The sequence below is a fragment of the Lissotriton vulgaris genome, chromosome 1_2 (genome assembly GCF_964263255.1).
Source record: "Lissotriton vulgaris chromosome 1_2, aLisVul1.2, whole genome shotgun sequence".
In the NCBI taxonomy this organism is placed as follows: domain Eukaryota; kingdom Metazoa; phylum Chordata; class Amphibia; order Caudata; family Salamandridae; genus Lissotriton; species Lissotriton vulgaris.
The window spans coordinates 287,627,675-287,650,440 of NC_141686.1; the positions used below are offsets into that span (position 1 = coordinate 287,627,675).

Consider the following 22,766-nt stretch of genomic DNA (forward strand, 5'->3'; position numbering starts at 1 on the left):
ACTTTGCTTTCGCTGTTGCTTTGGGCCCCGGTCACGGTGGTCAGGTGGATGTCGTTGCCTTGGAGGAGATTCCTCCGTCGGTACTGCGGCGATGGTCAGCACCCGCAGTCGCTTTCTTTCAGGGGGTAGCGTCCACTGGTCCTGGGATGCTGGTCAGGGGGCAAGTTCAGTTGCAAGCCCTTGGAGATCTCCTTAGCAGAGTTTGGCGCAAAGTAAAGCAAAAGTCTTCTCGTAGTCTTTTCTTCTTCCTCTCCTTCGGCAGCAAGGCACCAGACACAGGCAAGAGTCAGCACCCTTCCTTGTCTCTCACGGTCCTTCTCGTTGGGCAGAGTCTTTCTGTGGCCCAAACAGGATCTAATTTTCAAGGAGCAGGGCTCCTTCTTTTATAGGCCATTTCCTTTGTTCTCGCAGGCCAGGGGGGCCTTTGCATAGCCACTCTCAGTCCTTGAGTACCCTGGCGGGTGTACTCCGGCTTCTGCTTTCAGTGTGAGGGGCAGGCGCATCAGACGCCCCACAGGAGGTGGAGCCAGCATTGTGCGGACAGGGGCGGCCAGAGTACCTTGTTGATGGGGGCTTCGCCCTTCCTGGGCCAGGTGCCTGCCGAGTCATCCGCCGCTCCCCAGGAGGGTGGAGCCAGCATTGTGGTGGCCGAGCACAGCTACAGTTCGAGTCAAGAGGCACTCCTACCTCCCACTAAGGTGTAATCTGCGCATTCACCACCTGTCATCCCTCCAGCCCTGTCACTCACACGTCCCAGACAGTCAGATACACATACCAGCAGAGGCGGACTGAAATGGTTAAGCAAGTAAATGCTAACTTTCTAAAAGTAGCATTTGCAAACCCAGGATACTAAAATAAACTTTACTAAAAGAAATATTTTATCATCCTGAGTTCAGGCACACTAAACATGACTCGCTACCATGCTCCTTCAGCCTGCTGGGATTATAGGGTGTAATAATTCCAGCAGCTCAGTCTGGCCTAATGGAGCAGGTAGCCTTCAATAGTGAGATACGGTCTTGGTTGTAAGTCACTACTAGGACATGCCACACACATCAGGGCTTGTCCTACCTTACACCTACAACGCACCCTGCCCGCAGGCCTACCATAGGGGTGACTAATATGTAGTCAAGGGAGGGTTCGAGGCTGGCAAGTGGGTGCACTTGCCCAGCTAGCGTGACAGTACGAGACCGCACGCGGGTTCTGCGGTCGCAGTTCCCGGACACATCTTTACGGCTGCTTCGGTGGGTGGCGCAACCAGCGCTGCAGGCCCACCAGCAGTATTGGCATCTACAAGCCCCAGCACTCTCTAGTGCGCATTACTAGGGACTGACAGTAAATCCAATGCACCAATCATGGATACCAATCGTATGTACAATTTACAGTAGGGAGCACTTGCACTGCGGCACGGATCAGCCAATGCCGCCGAGGGGCAAATATGGAAGACTGCCTAATAAACCACATGCGTGTGTTTATTTAGATCACTGTGGTCCTTTCTCCTCTGATACTGTGTATAAGTACATCTTAGTTGCAGTTGATTCATGCACACGCTTTGTGTGGTTGTGGCCCCAACGGAGTGCTGATTCTCGGACTGTCACCAGGGATTTGCGTGTCTTTTTGGGAATTTTTGCATGTGGTATCTTTCATTCGGACCTGGGTCCAGCATTTGCCTCTAAGGCATACAAGGATGCCATGTGTCATTAAGGTCCAAGTCAAATTTTTGTCTCCATATCGGCCTTAGGGTAATAGTGTTGTGGAGCGGATGAACCGTGACTTAAAGCAATCCTTGACAGCTAGAGTTATAGGTACAGGCCGGAAGTGGTTCACCAACCTCAATAGCGTTCAGCGTGCACTTAATAACTCCCTAGAAGATCTCTGGGTGGGTGGACCCCATACGAAATGCTCTTTGGCATCAAAATGTTTGTTTCGGACCTTGAGGGCCTAGACATGGCAGCGTAGGCTGCATCCTTTGACGTAGATGAACACTCTACTGTTTTACAGAATCTACAAAAGACCAGAGACAGTCTTGCAAAGGAACATTTTCCCTCCACATCTGATGCTGCATTGCAGATTCTGGTAGTTGGCTGACAACCCCAAGTTGGTGAACTGGTCCGAGAGAAGATTGTGGACAAGAAGGAATTTGGTCCCTCATATCGTGCTCCAGTTGCTGTGCTTTGCGTGAAGAGTACGAGAACAGTCAATTTACCTCCACTTCCTGGTCGAAAGGAAAACAGGTACAACTCTATTGACAAAGTCAAACTACACAGAGTGGCCGATTTTTCTTAGTATGACACCTGCGGTCTCTTGCCTAGTTGCAAATCCTTTATTGAATACACCGGCTGGTGTTTCTCTTGATGACACTGATAATGCTTATCCAACTGACTTATCAATGCCCGATTTAGAGACCTGTGTAGCGAATCGATCGCGATTTTCATTTGACACTGCCTCTACCACATCAAAGTCCCCTTCAAAAGTTTCAAATTTTGCTGTTTGGTTTAAAAAACATTTTTTGATACCTCCTTGAACTTACATATGGCTGGTGCTTATTTAATTTTTTTTATTCATGTCCATTGGATTTGTGGTGTATTTTTTCTGTCTTGTGAATGGGCACTATGTTAAAGAAAGAACTACAATTAGACTAATTGATGGAACTTTTGCACCTCACTCCTCATCACACAGAATGAAGAGGGACCAGACTTTCGTGAATATCACAGCCTGGCCTGTCTATGATGAGATAGTATGGGATGCTGTAAAATTTCAAATCCAGGGCCCCACAGAGGTTATTAATGTCCCTAATGTACTTTGTGTTTCAATAAGGGATGTGGTCAAACAAAATATATGCTCTGATGATTGAGATGTCCAGGTCGTAGAAGCGCTGTTTTCTGATTTAAAATATTGCTGCCTTTGATGCTGAAGATTTGTACTTAGATTCTGCTAATTATGCTGATTTGTTTTGTTACCAACACTATGGCAATCATTTTCTGCACAAAGCAAACACATTTAGAAATGTGGTTAATTACACACAGTGGGAACACTGTCCAGCACCTGTTGAAGGCAGCTCCAAAACTTTTTTGAAAAAGTTTTCTTACTTTACTGACTTTGATCAGTCTAATCCTGATGCATTTTATTTTAAGATGACTGAGAAGTCCTCTTCCAAGGTTAGACTTACCCACACCAAGTTATTGTACTCTAAGGGCCCGATGTAGGTAAAAGTCATTTACCGAATTTTAAATACCGATTTTTACCGAATCGGTATTTTGAATTCGGTAAATGAGATGTAGTTAAAAAAAATCAGTAAAATACCGATTCGGAAGCAATCGATATCGTGTTTCGATACTTACCGAATCGGTAGATACCGAATCGGTAAATACAGAATCGGTAAATACCGAATCGGTAATGGCAATACAACCCTATGGGCCAAAAGGCCCATAGGAATGCATTGTAAATACCGAATCGGTATTTACCGATTCGGCAATTACCGAATCCGTAAATACCAAATACGGAATCGGCGAGCAAGTAAAAGTGAAACTAATGACAACAGCCAATGAGGTGGAACCACCCTCCCCCACCCTAGCAGGGAGTGGCTACCCAGGAAGGTGCAACTCATTAGAACTTTCTGGAGAGGCAGCCAGAGCTGAGCATTCAGAGTGAGCAGCAGAGAGAGTGGTAGCACAATCCTGATCACAGTGGAAATGGCAAGCAGCTCTGAGAGCCAGAAGGCTGAGCGAAAGCGCAAGGTCAAGTTCAGCAGCATGGAGCTGCAAGTTTTGGCGGAGGAGGTGGTGAGGGTCCACAGGCAGCTGTTTGGGAGGCTGTCCCTCACAGTCCCTGAGTCCACCAAGAGGAAACTGTGGAGTGGCATCAGTGAGAGGGTCAATGCAGTTGGTGTGACCCCCAGGAGCCTGGGCGACCTCAAGAAGAGGTTTTATGATATACGCAGCCTCACCAAGAGGAAATTGGCGGAGCTGCACAAGCAGGCAGCTCTGACCGGTGGAGGCAGGAACCCCGCGCCACCCCTCACTGAACTGGAGGAACTGGTGTCCACAACGATTGAGACCGAGAGTGGGGTGGGAGTTGGGGACCTGGACAGCTCAGCCAGAGCTACAGCAAAAGGTAAGAAGCATGCGCAGCATGACGCACCCTACCAGACACCTCCCCTTTAGCCTCAATGTACAGCCAAACCCCAGCCCAGTACTGTTAGCAACATACATGAGCAATGCATCATGGTAAATGTGGTCAGCTAATGTAGGAACAAATGTCAGTGCACATGAAACTGCAATGCACTTAAAAATAGATTCTGAGTAATGAAAATGACATGTGCAATGCTTTTATTGTAGTGACTGTAAGACATTTGCACTCAGTTCACAAATGCTTCTTTATACCTAGGGGCGCCATCAGGCAGAAGAGCAGCAGCTCCACAAGCGACAGCTCCAGCAACATCGGACAGTGCGGTGGCAGGGCCAAGCAGCATGGTTCCTTCACAGGAGGAGGAGGACGACAGCAGTGCCATGGCCAATGAGGATGACTCAGGACATGCCCTCTCATTTTCCCACTCCCCCTACTGTCACTATCTCCCCCATTGCAGTTCTCACCAGAGAACTCACCCACACGTACCCATCCAGCACCTGCCACATCTCCTGCCAGGAGGATCATTGTGGCCTCATTGACCATCATGGAAGGAGCTGTGGGTCAGGCCCAAACACCCACACCTGCGACACCTGTAGCACAGCAGGCCACCCAGCAGGGCAGCACAAATCGCCGCCGCCCACGCACTTCCAGCAGTGCTTTACCAGCACAGGAGGGCACCGTCTTCCAAGGGCTTGAGGGGAGCATGGGGCGGATCCAGCGGATGCAGGCCAACCTGGCTTGCCAGCGCCAATTGCGGGAACACAACCTGCAGATGGGGGAGATGTCAAAGGGATTTGTTAATTTCGTGGCAAGTAACAGGGAAATAGCAACTGGACTGGGTCGCATGACAACTGCCATAACACAGCTGTGTGCCAAGATGGAGGAGCATGAGCACACTAGGCGCAGGGATGCCCGTGTACAAAACCGGGCAATCAACCGGCTCGCCACAGCAACCGCTCTGCTATGCCGCCGAGGGGCAAATATGGAAGACTGCCTCACTCAGAACACTGCAGAGGTGACCAGGGGCATGGCCCGCATCACCACTGCCATGGAGGCCCTCATCATCTCCAACACGGTGGTGAATCCTGCCCTGGACGTGGCCGAGGCTGGGGACAGCAGGAGCCGCAGAAGCCCGGCCACTGCTGTGTCTGAGCCGCGCCGGAGCACCAGGTGCTCCGCTGAGGCAGCCGGACATGCAGAAGGGAGGGAGCCACATCCCAGTGGTTCAGCAAAGTGCAGCAGGAAGTGAGACTGCCAGGGTGGGTGAGGCAACCCGGCCCATTTCCATTCCCCACCTTTTCTGTAGTTATTTCATTTGTTGCACATCAGTGCTGTAACGTTGTGCCAACATAATAAAAAAAAAATTCACATCCATAACCTGTCTGTGCATCTGTACTCACTCAGAAATAGTTTTCTGTATCTCCTCACATCTGTATCTGCCATCACTTGGTGTAGACACCCCAGCAGGTGGTGTTTGTGGCACAGCAACATCGTCGTCATGGTCCTCATAGTCTGACAACTCCACCTCAGTGCCCTTCTTCACCGCAAGGTTGAGCAACATTGCACAGACAGCTATGATCTTGCAGCAGGTGATGGGGGTATACTGCCTTGCACCTCCACTCTTGTGAAAGCATCTGAACCTGCTTTTCCAGATGCCAAATGTCCGTTCTACTACATTCCTTGTGCTTTTATGGGCCCGGTTATACCTCCTTTGGCCACGTGTAGAGGGGTTGAGGTAGGGGGTGAGTATGAATGAGCGGAGGGCATATGCACTGTCGCCTAGAAGGAAAAGGGGTAACATTACTCACATGCATACATGTACTTCACAGTGCTACATTTTGTTATGGGGGTCTGATGATGTGTCTCACCTAAGAGGTATCCTTCACCAAATTCCCCAGCCGTCAGCCGTGCATAGATGCCGCTGTTTTGGAAAATGTAGGAGTCGTGGGTACTACCTGGAAATTTTGCTACCAGGTCTGTGATGGTGCACTTAGCATTGCAGATCACCTGCACATTGATGGTGTGCGTAGACTTCCTATTGCGGTATATGTATTCTGTGTCAGCAGGGGGGCAAATCGGAATGTGCGTGCCATCAATGCAGCCAATGATGTGGGGGAATCGTGCCATCTGGTAAAAGTCTGCTTTTGTTTGTACCAGTTCCGCATGGGTTGCAGGGAAAGAAATGTATTGCTCCATCCTGTGTATCATGGCGTCAAGGAATTTGTTGAAAAACCTTGACAGGCTGCTCTGGGTCACCCCTCCTACCGCAGCAACTGCACTTTGATAGCTGCCAGACGCAAGCAGGTGTAGGCTGCATAGCACCTGCACGTGCGTTGGGATGGCGTGTGCCCTTGGGGTGGGGTGGTCCAACAGTGGTTTTAGGTCCCTGATGAGCTCCAGAATGGTGTCTGGGTCCAGCCTGTACCTCTCTAGGATCTCTGCCTCTGTGAGCATGAACAGGGTGATCCTCTGTCTGTAGACCTGTTCCTCCCTTTGCCATTCCCTCTCTCCTTCCTGCTGTAGCATAGCCGCCTTGCAATGACATAAAATGCCGCCATCCTGCAAGTTGCATTGCATTTTGGGTCTCATTTTATAGGTTGCAGTTGGTTATCACCTGATTCAAATCCATGGTAAATACCGATTTTGAAATACCGATTTTGAGGCAAAATCGGTATTTCTGTGCTTCCCTACATCTCTATCTGAGTTTTGGCCTGTCCGATTCGGTAATTTACCGATTCGGTAACTCTACCGATTCGGTAGATGGTCCGAATCGGACTATTTACCGATTCGGTATATCTACCGATTCGGCACATGGTCCGAATCGGTATATTTACCGAATTGGTATGTTAGCGATTCGTTCTTTTACCGAATCGGTGTATTTCCGATTCGGTTTATTACCGATTTGGTATCTATACCGATTCTGTATACATACCGATTCGGATGTATTTCAGGCTCCTACATCCCGATGGCTGGATACCGCTCGGTAAGGGCCGAAAATCTGTATTTTCGGACGTTACCGATCAGTATTGGGCCACCTACATCGGGCCCTAAGCCCTTTATCGACCAATTGGCTGTAGGGGGCTATGAATTGTGGAAGGATACTATTGATCTTAAATCTGTTTGGGCTCGAAAAATTGGCAAGTGCAAGGCACTGAGGCTTTGCATTGTGCATGTCTCATCCCAAACCATATGTTGTTTCTGAATATGACTTTCACAAACCACTTGCTTTGGATTGGCTACTTCTGAAAAATTAAATGCTCCTGCCATTCCTGATTTAGGGGAATACTTCAATTGGGATAATTACACCAGTATGTACCCTAGTGACATAAGAAATCTGTTGCAAAATTTGTCCTTTAATATTTCCCATTTGGATCCCTAAAGGCTGGTTATTATGGCAAAAAAGTGCAGATTCCCGACTTCTACAACTCCTAGCTGGACACCGGGACTTTCCCTTAAATCGGAGATCGCTGGAGATGTGACGCCGAAGGGGCCAGCTGTCCATGTACCGACTTCGAGAGCTCCGACAAGGTTCCGACAGTGCAATGGAATTGTTCCTATTACTCAATCACTGAAGGCCCCGTACACAGTCCCGCAGCTACGTTTGGTGGACATATTGGTGCGGCTTGATCCCCGCGACTACTCTGCTCAAGACTGTTCTTCTCCCTTGGGATGTCTGAGTCTCCCGGCACTATTTCTTCGGACACTGACTGGTTGCTGTACATGGGTGAGCTTGATAGGGTGGGCCAGGGGTAGAGGAGATTCCACTGGGCAGAGACTGCTTCCGGACTGATGGAAATGGTGGCGACCTGGAATATTTTCACTGTGTATCTTTGCGGGCTAACAATGTATCTTATTACCCTCTTGCGGATAGATTGTCTCTGATTTAGTAACATTTATTGTGTAGAGGGTTGGCGCGGGGTGTGGTGGGGCCGGGGGCTGGCCTGGGGATCCTCCTCCACTTCTTTCGTGACTACTTTTCTTATCTTTATGTACTCGTTTCTTTTGGGGGTTTTGTTTCTTTAGGACGACAGGCACACTGCTAGGGGGGGTGGGCCATAGCCGTCTGCAGGAGTGCAGGGTGGGGGGTTGTGGGGATGGGTCTTCTTCGCGTTGTCCCTTTTTTGTTTCTATGGCTTATTTTTTCTTTCCCTTTCCTTTTTTTCTGGGATCTGGGTAGTGTATTCCTGTAATTTCTCCAGTTTGTTCTTATGGGGTGGATGTTTCTGGGATGTGCCTAGGCATAATGGTCGGATTGTTATGGCGATGCAACGTGTAAAGTCCCACTGCTTATCCTGATTAATACGTGTTGGCGTTATTCTTCTCACCATAATCATCCTGACGTTGACTATCCTACAATATTGTAATTACGTCCTTTGTTCTTGAATGGATATACGGTTCCGGATCCTGTTCTTCTTTACATTTTAAAAATGAACTTTCATTGATCCTGTTATATATACGGCGAGCTGTGGGCAAATTTTAATTTGTTTCAGTTTTGTGCTAGCGGGTGGCGGATTACTGTTTTTATGATGTACCTGACTTGATTGGATTAATTCGTACTAGCGGCCAGCCGGGATGGTTGTAGGCCCATACCTGTACCTGCCTAATATAATAATAAAGGTTCACCAAAAAAAAAAAAAAAAGTGCAGATTCATGCAAGCATAGTTTTCTGGGTTTGTCCCCTGGTTATACACAGGTTCGGGTGGATCCACGTTTGGAAAGCTCACCTTCTGTCACTACCTATTCTGTAGACAAGTTATGTCAAAACTGGCTCAAACACTCTGCCCTAGCGTCAGTGAAGCTTCATTTATCTAAATTGAATGACGATGTTGATTTGAATGACTTTGTAAAAGGTCCTGCAAGAGGCAGGTCCAAACGATGGATTTATGCAGTTTACAATGAAGTTTGGAAGCTGTCCCAAATTGAAGCTGCTTCTAGGTTACGTGCTATTGATCAAGCTAATTTACAAAAAGTGCTTGCTGTTGTAGATAATAGCATTAACACACTTTCTTCCCGAATTTACACATTAGATAATTTTGTTTCTTCTGTTGTTGATATTGTGCAACATGAGGTTTCGGTTTTGTACCATGGTCAAAGTCAATTGAGTTCTATTATGCAGTTTGCATGGACTTTACAAACGTTAAAGGCTGGGAAGGTGCCTTGGGACTATATGAACACGTCCTCATTATTTTTACCATTTAATTTGACTGTTAAACAGCAATTTATGTTGATGAAAGATGCCATGTTTTCGCTTTTGCATATTGAAAAGTTAAAACCCGTACCATTTTCTGTGGCCGAGACAAATTTTGCTGTATTGCTTATCCACGGGTTGATAACTCTACCTTTTCCACTGTTTAAATTTGAAGCATGCATGAAACACTATGCCATAGGCAGATATGAACCATTAGGTAGCGCATGAGGTTCGGTCTCATCCGTTCACCTATATGTGTCTGAGATAAGGTAAAGACGTTTATTTAAAAGGGGAAGATTGCACATGCACACCAGATCACTCGTTGGTCTGTAGGAATATACAATTGCGCGGTTCTTGCAGCTAGGAAGCGCAGAATTCGGCCTGTATTTTAAATGGTACACCTGCCCCGGCTATTACACCTACTTTCACGTTATTAGCAAACAGTAGTCATTTGTTGTTAAATAATGAAGATTGCTGTGGTATGCTGGCAGGAATTCCGTACATCGTGACTGTTTCCCAACGTGTTGCCTGCTGTAAGAATGTCCTGTTTCCTCCTCCACATGGGAAGCTCAATATATCCATCTGGCCTTCTATTCCCGACCTTGAAAGCAGAGTTCAACAAGATGAGTAGAATAAGAGAAAAATAAGTCGCTCTTACATCTGCACGCGAAACATTCGTCCTTCACATGGCTAATACTCGTACTGAGGTACATGCCTTGTTAAACACAGATCTCCCCCTGCATTTTGGGCTTTGGATCATACTATCTTTAATGCCTCTTTGACCACAGGCCTAGCACACTTTTTAAAGTAGTAAGTTCTGGCCTTGTCACTTCTATATTTGGTGTGATACCTGCATTTTTTCATTCTATTTTTTCCAGCGTCTTTGATGGTTTACTGTTAATTCTCGTCTTAGTTGCCGGCGTACTGCTGTTAATTTGCTTTGCTTGCTGCAAAATGGTAGCACATTCTGTGCCCCACACCGGTCTGCCACGGCTGCTTCAGCTTCATAACCGGATGCTTGAATACTGTGGATCGCTACCTCTGGCGACTCTGAGTATGGCCTATGGTTTATCTTTCCGTATTTCACATGGGTGCAGTCCATTTTCCATTGCCTGGATTGTGGGTTTGAATGGGCTCTGGATTTGTGTCTCTGCAACACAGTGTCTCCTAACCCGTATTATGATCTACTAATGAGTCCCTTAGTTGCTCATGAACTAGATTGTTCTGGTGTCGGGATTATGGCCTGTGCATCAGCTCATGGGGTCCTAGGTAATTAGGACATTTGGTCTGCAGCCCAAGACTTTCTGGCACGCAGTTATCTCGAAGAACACCCGAGCTGTCCTCTGATAGTGCTAGAGGCTCCGGCTATTGATGAACATTTGTGTTCTTTTCCATTGCAGAAATGGATTCTGAAATGTTCACTGACGAAAACAACGACTTCCTGTTGGAGGCGGTTGCAACATACTGTGCCTATGCGCTGTTGGATTGAAGTTACGACCTTTTTAAGCTTCATGGACACGTATTGGTATGATGGCCTTTTTCCCTTCATTGTAAAAAAAATTTGACTCTACAAGTTTCATGAGTTTTGACAAATATACATCCCTGTTGGGTTTTACAAAAAATTTTTAGTTACTAAATCGGATTTTGCTCCCAATTATCTAATTTGGTTCTGTTTCATTCGAACTTGAACGCTGTGTTCTGAAAATTGCTCCCGCTATTGTCCGTTCTCCGATCAAGGGAGGGTGTAGTGTGGGCTGGGCCTTGTTATTCACACTGTTAAGTTAGCATTGGCTTATTAGAAGTTTAAACACAATTTTTCCTTTTTGCTGCTTTTGCACACGACACTGCACATAACTGTTGTTGTAAGTTAGGCTGCTTGAAATGCTTCAAATGAGACCGGCTTGTTTTCAGCATCCTTAGACTTATATCGTGACTCTAGTCTGTACACTGAGTACTAAAGCATCCAAGGCTATCATAACAAGGTAGCTGTTGTCCGGGCTGATCGGCTCTCGTTCTAGCCATAACATATATGCAGCTGCAAGCCAATGCGATCCTGGCGCCTTTAATATCACACGGTATGGGGGTCCACCAAAACAGCGTAAGAGACCTTCTTTAGTTCATAAAACATAGCTAGGGAGGGTGATTTACTAGGCACTATAGTACCTATTTTCACCATCATTATAATATGATTTCTCCTTTTGTGTTTTATGGAATTGTAACAATGCTGATCATATTATTTCTAATCATATGTCTGCTTATATTAGCAAAGATACTGCATCTGAGAGCACGTCATTAAAATAAACCTTTTAACCGTACTGTGTCTTTTTTTAGGTCTCGCTGGTGTTAGCAGCGCAAAGTGTTGCTCCAGCAAAAGACCTATTGTTGTGGGTTTGCCGGGAATGGGGCACAGGGGGTGGTTACGCACTTCACCTCGGCGATTTCATCTCAAGGACGAGCTTCTGCAGTCGGGCTTGCATCACGTGTGCAGACTCTTCAGGGCGCTGCAGATCTGTTTTTGCGATCACGCCTAGACTTCTGTGTCTCGTTTTTTTAGGCAAGTTGCACGCGCTTTTTTTTTTGCAGGCAAGTGGCACGCGCTTGACTCTCCAGGGCGCTGCAGATCTGCGCTGCAGATCTGTTGTTGTGATCGCGCCTAAGGACTTCCGTGCCTCGCATTTTTTTTAGGCAAGTTGCACGTGCTTGACTCTCCAGGGCGCTGCAGATCAGTTGTTGTGATCGCGCCTAATGACTTCCGCGTCTCTAATTATTTTAGGCAAGTGGCACGCGCTTCTGCTGGCCGTGTGCAGACTCTCCTGTGCGCTTCAGTTCAGATGTTGTTCACTAATGTGCTTGGTGATTTTTATTTAACCACGGTGGTAAAAGTCGCAAAGGTACGTTAAAAGCCGCCTCACTGGGACTATGGTTGCTTTTAAATTCCAAAGCATTACCACGTCTCAAACTTCGTAACCCTTCTTGTCGCTGACACCATTACGGTTAAAAGAACGGCTTACAATACATCATTTCTACGATAGCTCTCATGTTACGGAAATAATTAAAATCAACAAGTTATGTAAAAAGCCGCCTCAATGCCGCTTCTGCTGGCCCTGTGGACACTCTCCTGTGCGCTTCCGTTCAGCTGTTGTGAACTAATGTGATTGGTGCATAGCTCTGCTCCAGCAAAAGACCTATTGTGGGTTTCCTGGGAATGGCTGAGAGGGTGTGGTTACGCGCATAACTTCGGTGATTTCACCTCGAGGACGCGCTTCAGCTGGAGGGCTCGCATAACGTGTTCAGACTCTCCTGGGCGCCGCAGCTCTGGTTTTGTGAACGTCCCGAACGTGCCTAATGACTGCGCCTAATGACTTCCGTCTATCAGTCTAGCCGTCAAAGTGCCCCGACGCCCCCACTCACCGGGTCTCTCATACTCCTCTCGTCCTGCCCCGCTTTAGTGGCGCTGCATGAGATTCATAAGCGGCTAGCTCCCTTCCCTTCACAGGAGCGCGGGGTAGGCTCCTGTCCGCTTTCTGTCTGTGCTGGTGGCCCCACCCTCGAGCAGGCAGTCCCGGGCAGTCCAGCTTGGCTTCCTGTGTCTCGCCCGTGCAAAGGGACCGTAAACACTCAATCCAAGAAAGGTACGTTGCTTGTTGTGGTCGGCATTTGCTTGCAGCGTTCCTCAGTAGTGTCTACCAACTTTGTTTGATGCGCTCTAAGCTTTCAATTAACTAGTTAGGAATATTTACATTTTAAAGAGCTGCGAATGTTGCTGTATACAAGGAGGCGCGATAGGCCAAGAATCACACAAGCTGATGAAGTGGGGAGCCGGGATCCCAACCTAGGTTTCTTCTTCTTTGAGAGAGACACACTTTCTGCTCTGCCCCAGCTCACCTCAGTCTGAAGTTCCAATGCTCACTCTGACCTGAATGGCAAATTTATTTACTCTTATAGCCTTAGACAAACATTACCATTTATAGAAATTTTTAGGAGGAAAAAAGATTGCCTCAGCTGTGAGAGATCCTGTCTTCCTTGGATCCACCTGTTGGGCAGACTTCACTGCAGGCTCTCTGAGCTGGATGCACCATGTTTAGTGGCCTCTTTATGCCGGGTGAGACCACCGCCTTTATCCTCTGGGACTCTCTCCCAGCCTCTCATGGCCCTTCCTGTGAAATTCAAGCAGACCTCATCTCTGAGGTATTGAGCCCCCTCACACCCCATTGGGACCCTGCATGCGGGCGCAAAGCCTTGAATCACCCTCTCTGGGGCTTTGACTGTATGGCGCTCAGTCTGATGCCCGCAGCCCTCATTCTAGGCCCTGCCTGTACAGTGCAGCTCGCCAAGATCCCCTCCGGGCTCTTTGCCTGAGGGGAGCCAAACCACTGTCCATCGAGGACCCCCATGGGGTGCGCATCCACCCATTCTTATTTGTACTGCAGAGTGCAGAGCCACTGCCCCTTCCTCTTGGTCTGGCCTGTGGGGCTAATAGCGCGATGTCTGTGTCTGTAGAGGGCACCTGTACATGAACCCCCCTCACTGGGCCCCGTCTGTGGAATGCAGGGGTAATGTCCTTCCATCGATGCCCCCCATAGGGCGCCCATCTCCCCAACCCTTTCCCATTTGTACTGCAGAGCCAGAGTGCAGAACAACTGGCCCTTCCTCGTGGCCTGGTCTGTGGGGCTTATAGCGAGATTTCTCTGCCTGTAGAAGGCAGGTCTCCATTAACCCCCTTCCTGCTCCCACACCTGAGGAATGCAAGGGGTAATGTCCCTTGGTCCGTACCGGTTCCCGCTCCCTCACACCCTGACACTTTCAGCTTCTGCTCTGCCTTTCCCCTCCGGGTTGAGGTTTCTGCGGGTGGGTGCGCTGCTCGATGGGACTTGGGAGCCCCCTCCCCGCATATGCTCCCAAGTGCTGAGTGCTTTAACACCAATTAGGGGCGGCTGCCACACAGCCCCATTGAGCGCCGCCGGCCCCTGAATGCATCTGCCTAGAAATGAACACGAGGCGGGGAGTGGGTGAATGGTCAGGAGAGGGGGCTCTCCCAGAGGAAGGGGCGGGGAGCTATGATTTTATGGAGCGCTCAGAAGCAGCGCCTTTCAGATTTATGTGCACTTCGACAACCGCAAGATCTGAGGAATCCCTTCTAGGGGGCTTCAGAGGGACTTTTGCAACCTCCTCAAAGCGGGCTGGGGCTGATCTCTGGAAGAGCTTGGCATCAATAGTAACGTTTCCAAATTACCATCATGACTCTGGGCAATAGCTTGCGTAATCTTCCCGACGGCCCCCAGCGCCTAGAGACCCTTACAGGTGATTGTGCCGCTTAACAAATGTGGATTATCATGTCATATGCTGGGATTCCCATATAACTGTAATTACTAATCAAAGGCCGGCTTAATATCCCACCCGCATTCTGTTAGCCCCGCACAGCTGGTCAGAGGGCGTCCTCAGCAGAGGGGTCTGGGCTGCTGCTGCCCTCACACTGCACTACAGCTAGTGCATACTGGCCGGGGTCTGCAGGAAAATGCACAGCTGATACAGCGCTTCTCAAGAGAAAACCGCATGGGAGCTATGCAAATGTTTATAAGTGTGAATGCGGTGGCACTGGTGCCTCTCTGGTGCCTATTAGACTCGCAAGTCCTTGGGGAAAAAAACAATTTTGTGTTTGTAATCATTTTGGTGCATTTAAGACAGAGCTGCACGAAACTTCATCTTAAAAGGATGCCCTGCCACGGTCTTAGGTAGCTCTGTGCCACCATGGCTCACTGCTTTTCTCTGCCCGGCCACGGGCTCTGGTGACTTGAGAAATCCGTGGCTCACAGGGCTCGGGTGGCTTCCTGACACTGTGGAACTGTTCCTTCTATGTTGTCTCAGGGATACCCGTCTCTTTCGGAATCTGGCCTTCCCCTGGCACGGCTAGCATTGGGATGCTGTGGCTCACAGTTCTCTCCGCCGCCACAGACGGGGACTCAATAGAGTCAAATCTGTAGTTGCACAGTTCAATAAAACAAGCATTTGCAATGCAATAGGTCTTGCATTTGCGGGAGTTTGAGCTATTGGCATTGTAAATGGCAATGCCTTTTATTAAAAGCGTTTGAAAACCTGCAAGCTGTGCGTAAACAAGCACTTTGTAATTGTAGTCCTTGCTTATGAGAAGCAAAGCTGGCAGTCTCTTTTGCTGACAGCCTTGCTTCTTCTAAGCAAGGACTATACGTACAAAGTGCATGTTTATGCATGGCTTGTAGGTTTTCAAAACAAAAGAATAAAAGGCATTGCCATTTACAATGCCAATAGCTCCAACTATTGCAAATGCGAGACTTATTCCATTGCAAATGCTTGTTTACTCCTGTTGTGGACTGGTATGAGACTATAATAAAAGAGTGTTCTTGCATTCCACCATTCCTGAGTATAATGTAAGTCGCATGTTCTGGGTTGTCTAATCATTGGTTCCTTTGCTATAGAACGAAGAGCTAATGTGGCACTGATGCTAGCTGGTTAGGGTTTCTAGGGACTAAGGTGAGTTTTTTGGTACACCACAATTCACTGAGGTCCTGGGTCTCTGTGCACAGTTCTGTGTAGGAGCAGAATCCTTGTGACAATACCCATCCTGAATCTTATGAGATAAAACATCATGCAGTGATAAAAATAAAAAGAAAGATAGGGTTCAGTGCCTAAAGAACAAAACAACAGTGAATGTTCAACAACTCTTTTCTTACTATATTCTAAACGATCTCTGGCTTCATAACTATATGTCATAAACATTTTTTTAGTTTAACGCTTGGAATTTTGGATATGTTACCGGGACTATAAATACAGTCTGTGAGCCCCAACTTCCCCAGTAACTCATAATCCAGGGAATTTTCTTGACACAATCCACTTTTAAACAGTCAGTGTTTATAGCACGATTTAGAACAGTCTCTTCTTCCACCCAAATGCTGAAGACGAAAAGATAATGGGGTTACACCCAATTCATTATGACAAATAGTAACAGCAGTACTTTTAGGCACTGTCAACAACCGTTTCAAAAACATGTTTTCAGCTTTCGGTAAACCCGCAGTGTTACAAAACCCCCAAACACCAGCACCATACAAGATAATGGCGCACGTACAAGCCTTGTATATGTCTATGATGGCTTTATAGGTTGGGAGCCTAATTTTTTGTGTGAACGCAAACAAGGCCTCGATGTTACGATTAAAACCTCCAATTCTTGCCTCCACTAAGTGGGACCCATGATTTTTTTTGATTAAAAAGAATGCCCAAGTAGTAAAAGGTGTGGTACACAAAGTAATTTTTCATTATTAATAAAACATGTTTTCATGTTCGTGGGAGATTTGCCCACCTCCATAACATGGGATTTAGCTACAATTGTCTTCAGGCCAAGATCACCATTAAAACTAAGTAAAAGCCTCTGCAACCCCACCCCAGTTCTGGACATTAAGACGCAATCATCAGAATAAAGAAGTGCTTGGAGGGGTCTACAGCCTATCTGGGGTGCATCCATGCTCCCATTTACCAAATTGCTCTCCAAGTCATTAATATAGAGGCAAAATAAAAAGGGGCGAAGACACAACCCTGACGGACCACACGATCCATCTTTATTGGGGTAGTGAGCTCGCCATTAATACCATACCCACTCTGCCTGTTACACCCTGGTGAATTGCTGCCAGGAAATGAACAATCGATGGATCTATGCCCATAAAGAGCATCTTCTCCCAGAGTTTCCCCCTCTGCACCCAATCAAAGGCAGACGTCAGGTCCATGAACCCCAAATACAGGGTTCCAGGCCTGGCTACGGTGTATTTGCAGATGACCGGGTGAAGGTTCAGACACTGTTCAACAGTGGCAAGGCCTCTCCTGAACCCGTATTGGATATCTCAGAATTTCCCCGTCTCGACAGCCCAAGTCTCTAGCCTCTCTAGAATATTATGCGTCCCATGATTTTACATGTACAATCAATCAATGATATGGGGCGGTAACCTTTGGGGTCTGACCTGTTATCCTTTTTGAAAATGGGAACTATTATCACTGTTCACCAGGAATTTGGGGGACAACTCATCACAACCATCAATGCTTTCATCACATCTGCCACTTTCCCTGAAAGATGGAAATGCAAAAATCAAACCGCTCCTCAAAAATCCCATTGTAGACCACAAAGACCTAAAACCTACCACCCTATCTCACTACTGCGTTTCCAGCCAAGGTAGTAGCCAAATCAATAAACCTCCTGAGGAAGAATAACCTTATAGACCCCTGCCAATCCTATTTTTCTCAAATCACAGCCTTGAGACCACCTTGATTGCGGCCACGGATGACATCAGGACCCTCCTACACAGGGCAGGAACTGCGCCTTGATCTCCCCGCGTTGTTCAGCACTGTGTCTCACCACACCCTCCTGCTTGGTCTCGACCTATTGGGAATTCAAGAAAATCCCTCAAATGATTCTCTAAATTTCATTCAGGAGGAAGCCAAAGTGTTGGCATCTGCGGCGTCCCTTAAGGATTCTCTCTAAGCCTGACCCTTTTCAACACTTACATGGCACCTCTAGCCACCCTGGTCAGATCACACATCATTAACATAATCTCCTACACTGACGACACTGAGCTTATCCTCTAACTCTCCTCAGGCCTGGCTTACACCAAATCTTATATCCATAGTTGCGTGACCACCGTCACAGGCTAGATCAGAGGTCTTCAAAATTTTGGATGCCGAGACCCCCCCTGTCAACATTTTGAGGCGTAAGGACCCCCTCCTGACAAAAATTTCGAAACCTGTAGGCAGGGCTACTAGAATTATGAGGCAAGTGAGGACCAAATTACGCGACAGGCTTGACTAAATTGTGTGGGAAGAAAATGTAAGTGATGTTATGTGGGGAAAGCATTGCTTCATTATTTTGACATTTTTTACACACAGTAACACTGAGGAAAGATATCACCCCATCAGTACCCGTTTATAACCAAAATACAGCAATTAACATCAGAAAGATTTCTAGTCAACCTTTGAGAAGGGCCTTCCACTCCGCAGGAATACGTGCTGCCACATTAGAAGCTCACCTGGCCCTGCCCAGGAGAGGCAGGGGTCCCTTAAAAACCTGGCGGTTTTGTGCAGAGTTAAGCTGTTTACCCATGCAGCTTTCCTCTCACCCCCTCCCTTCCATCCCGCTCTCCTCTCCTAACCCCGGATCCTTCTCTCAATTTGCAGGTCATTTTCTTTCACCCCTTTTAACAACATCTGAACTCTCCCCATTCAACCTCTCACTTTAACAATGCACCTCATCTCTCTAAAGCATCTTTCTGACAAACATTTAATTTTTTTATAGCGCTACTCATAGTTTACTCACACTCAGTTCTGTGATCTGCATGGTACACGTTCTTTGTAGCAGCACATTAACCCTCTGCACACTGTGTGGGTGACAAGAGTGCCCATGTGAGTGCACGGTGAGCGATGCAACAGTGCGAGAGTAGGGTAAGAGAAGTGACTGCAGGGTGAGTGAGGTGACGTATGAATTTGGGTGCGGATGCAAGTTCAGAATGGGGCGAACGAATGTATGATTACTGATGGGCTTGTTGTAAGGCAGGGTTGCATTCTTGCTCCACTGCTTTTCACACTATATATCAATGACTTGGGTGGAATATTGGGTACAGCTTGCAAGGATATACCCAGGGCAGGGAAATACCTACTGCCTGCATTACTGTATGCGGATGACGCTGCTCTTATAGCCAGAACCGCAGTGGGTTTACAAAGTCTGTTGAACTCTTTTTATATTTTTATGACAAAACTGGATTTAAGTATCAATTTTGGCAAATCTCATGTTATGGTGGTAGGCCACAATGCAAAGGCCAAAAAAAATGTTATGACAATGCACTGTAACGGCCACAAGTTATCAAGAGTTTCTAGATTCCCTTATCTGGGTGTTGTGTTTGATGACCGCTCTACATGGCACCCCCAAATGTTGGAGAAAAAAAAGGTTTTGGCACGATCCATATCTGCGGTCCTGGGTTTTTCACGCAAACTTGGGGTGAAGCCCATAGAGGCAGTTTTAAAAGTGTATGCTGCTAAATGTATTACCATCGCTATGTATGGTGCAGACCTGTGGGGCTTTAGGCCTATTAAATTTCTACAAGTGATTGAAGATAATTTTTTTTAATCAATTCTTTCCTTGCCAAGATCCACTGCCAGCTTCATAGTCCATCAGGAATGCGGAGTGGATTTCTTGGAAGATCGAGTTTCTATGGCCCCCCTTTTAAAATGGATATTGGTATGGCTCAACTCAGAGCTGGAAGTTAACCATGAAATCCTGAAGGACTGCTTAAAGTTAGATCATTGGAACAAGATTCCCTGGCTGAAATATGTTGAACAGATGTGTGTAAAGCTGGGACGGCCTGAACTGTTTCACAATCCATCTGCCCTTGTGAAATCTGATTTGAAGTGGACAAAGAACACTTTTCTGCAGTATAGTGGAATGGACAGAGAAAGCAGGGAGCTGTTAAAGCCCTCTATTAGGACTCACCAATTGATTGTTTCTTCAGACCACGACTTGGAACTCTATCTGAAGGTTGTTAACAACCCAAACCACAGGTATCCTCTCACCAAGTTCCGATTGAACAAAGCCCATTTGTTAATCTCTGGCCGTCCCGGCTGGACCAGGGATTTGGATTTGAACATATGTAACTGTGATGGTTACTCAATCATGGACACTGCCCACTACTTATTTTTCTGTGCCCACTTTAAAGACATCAGGAAAAAATTCATCATACCCCTATTAAAGGGGAGAGGGTTCAGGCAGGTCAAACCAGCTTTACTGTATCTCCAACTGTTAACAGATATTTGGGAAATCTATAATGTGGCTAAATTTTTAACCATTGCAGTGCGATTGGGCAAAAAGATTAATTGGACGTAGAACATCCACCATAAACATTACCCACTGTAACTTGAATCAAGTTTTTTATCTTGTGAATTTTTAACCAATGCACGTCTCTTTTTTAACTGTAGAATGACACTCTTTTTAATGCTGTATTGTGATTCTTGGACCATTTTCTATGTGTGTCTTGTACTTTTATGGTTTTTGAAAATTGATCCGAATAAAGTATTTCTTGACTTGTCTTGACTTGACTTGACTTGAGTGAGTTGCTTATTGAGCAGTGAGGGGGTCAGGTGAGTGAAGTGTCACATGAGTGCAGGATGAGTAGTGTACTTGTGTGACTGCAGGGTGAGGTATAGGGTGAACAGCGCAAGTGCATTGTGAGTGCAGAGTGATCACTGTGAGTGCAGGGTGAGCAGGTGAATGGTGTGAGTGCATGGTGATCAGTGTGAATGTACGGTGAGCGTGAAAGTGAAGGGCGAGAATGAGGAGCGAGTTTTCTGAATGCAGGGTGCATTTCCATACACTTGAAGTAACTCAGCATGTTCTTGACGGCGGCATAGGGTTTAAGATCTATATTAAACTACTGCGGCATTAATCGGGGATCGAGGGTGGAGGAAATAAATAATGTGCTGATCCTGCAACAAACTTACAGTCCTATGGTTAGGGTTGCCAGCAGATTATTTTGATGGCCCAGTCAGTACAAAATTAAGCAGACACCTAAAGCTGTATTTTAAGCACTCATCTGTGCATACTTCGAACAACAAATATAAATGGAAAGCACTTTTAATTGTGTTCTAGGGCTGCCTCAGTGATCCCTGACTAACAAATGAAAAAAAGACAGAAAAGTCACATAACTAATGCATAGATACTTTTGTATTTAAAAGTCTATTTAGTGTCAAGAGGAGATCTTTGCAGGGTCTTTAAACAAAACAGACAGGCATTTTTCTTTTGGCAAACCCTACTTTATATTCCTTTTCATTAAATACATTTTCACACTACAGCAGTAATTGTAACATACAAATGTAAGGAACAGGCACAGTGGGGGCCCAGGGGGTACTGAAACCAGGAAAAAACTAAGCCTCTGTAATCAGTTTACAAAGGCATGTAAATATGCAAATGGTCTTTAAAGAACTGTGAAAAACTCGGGCGTGTTGGAGATGACTCCAGACACTGCCCAGCCCAGCCCACAGCTGAGTTACACTGCAGCAGCAGCAGACACACAATGAGGGAGATGGGGGGGCTGAAGCCCTTGGGCCTAGGAAGAAGTATGGCTGTGAATCGCTCCACGGCCCCCCTGGGGGTCGCGCCCCACAGTTTGAATACCTATGGGCTAGATGCATAGTAGATGCCTCAAACTCCACAGAGACAAAACAAAAATACTCATCTTCCTGTAGTCTTCCTGTAGTCCCTGTGGGACTACTCCTAGGTCCCAACGTAGCTCAACCCCACATTCACACCAACAGAGCAAGCTTGAAACCTCAGAATAATACTCCACAGCAAGCTCCTACTGAAGAATCTGATAAACGCTGTCAAATCCTCTTGCTTCCTCACAGTGTGCTTACTCAGAAAAATCTTTATTTGGCTTCTCTTTGAAACCAGATGCACATCACCCATGCCCTCATCACCAGCCGTCTGTACTACGGCAACTCCCTCTACCAGGGAATCAACACTCAACTACTAAACAGACTCCAGACCATCCAAAACACAGCAGCAAGACTCCTCCTCTACCTCCTGAGACAGACCCACATCTCCCCCAACCCCAAAGTCCTGTACAGGCTCCCTGTCAGTAAATGGTGCCAGTTGAAACTGCTCACTTATGCATACAAAGCCCTTCATAACAAGGGTCCAGCCTACCTCAACCACTGGGTGAACTTCCATCAACCGACCTGCATACTTCTTCCTTCGTCCCTCTTACTGGCCCACACCCCCTGCATCCATAGAAGCAGGAGCGGTGTCTCTGCTTTCTCACACCTGGCGGCCAAGTCCTGGAATGGCCTCTACTTCCACCTTTGTACTTCCCCCACCCTACAGGAGTGGACCTTAAGACCAAGGGCCCGATTCACAGAATCCTAAACTTACTACTAATTGGTATTCACAGAATGCACTTACTACTTTTGGCATTCACAGAATGAACTTACTACTTTCGGGATTCACAAAATGAACTTACTACTTTCGGAATTCACAGAATAGACTTACGACTACTAACTTTACATCCGCTGCCGGGCCGTAATTTCCGCCTCCGGGCCATAATTTCCGGCTCTCCGGTGGGAGTTACGAATCCGGCACACAATTTCCGCAAATGCGCCGTAACTTCCGAATCCGGCCCGTAATTTCCGAATCCGGGCCGGAAGATACGAATTTTGGCAGTTGGTCATGTTAGCCAAGGGTAAACACCTGTCCAAGGACCTCCCATCCCCCACCATGAACCAGCTGACACACTGCAGCCAATCCCAGCCAATAGCTCAATTTTTTCATGAAGAATGTTGCCAGTGCCTATCATCCCCCGCCACGCTCCAGCTGAAGCCAATTAACACTAATTGACCAGCACCACAAAACACATAAAAGCAGCACACATTGAAGGTTTGGCCACAGAGAGTTCGT

The 22,766-nt window shown here is 46.9% G+C and overlaps 1 protein-coding gene across 2 annotated transcripts in view; it reads right to left on the minus strand.

Moving 5' to 3' along the window:
• Nucleotides 1–4,386: 4,386 nt before the first annotated feature.
• LOC147736516 (uncharacterized) overlaps nt 4,387–22,766 on the minus strand; it is a 244,664-nt gene continuing 226,284 nt past the window's right edge. For both annotated transcript variants that reach the window (XR_015307565.1, XM_086953256.1), the window contains 2 exons: nt 5,526–5,904; nt 4,387–4,891 (listed from right to left, as the gene is read on the minus strand). Coding sequence is in view for 1 of the 2 variants with exons in the window: in XM_086953256.1 (XP_086809382.1) it covers nt 4,687–4,891; nt 5,526–5,904 (584 nt within the window). In the remaining variant the exon portion in view is untranslated. The remainder of the gene's footprint in view (nt 4,892–5,525; nt 5,905–22,766) is intronic.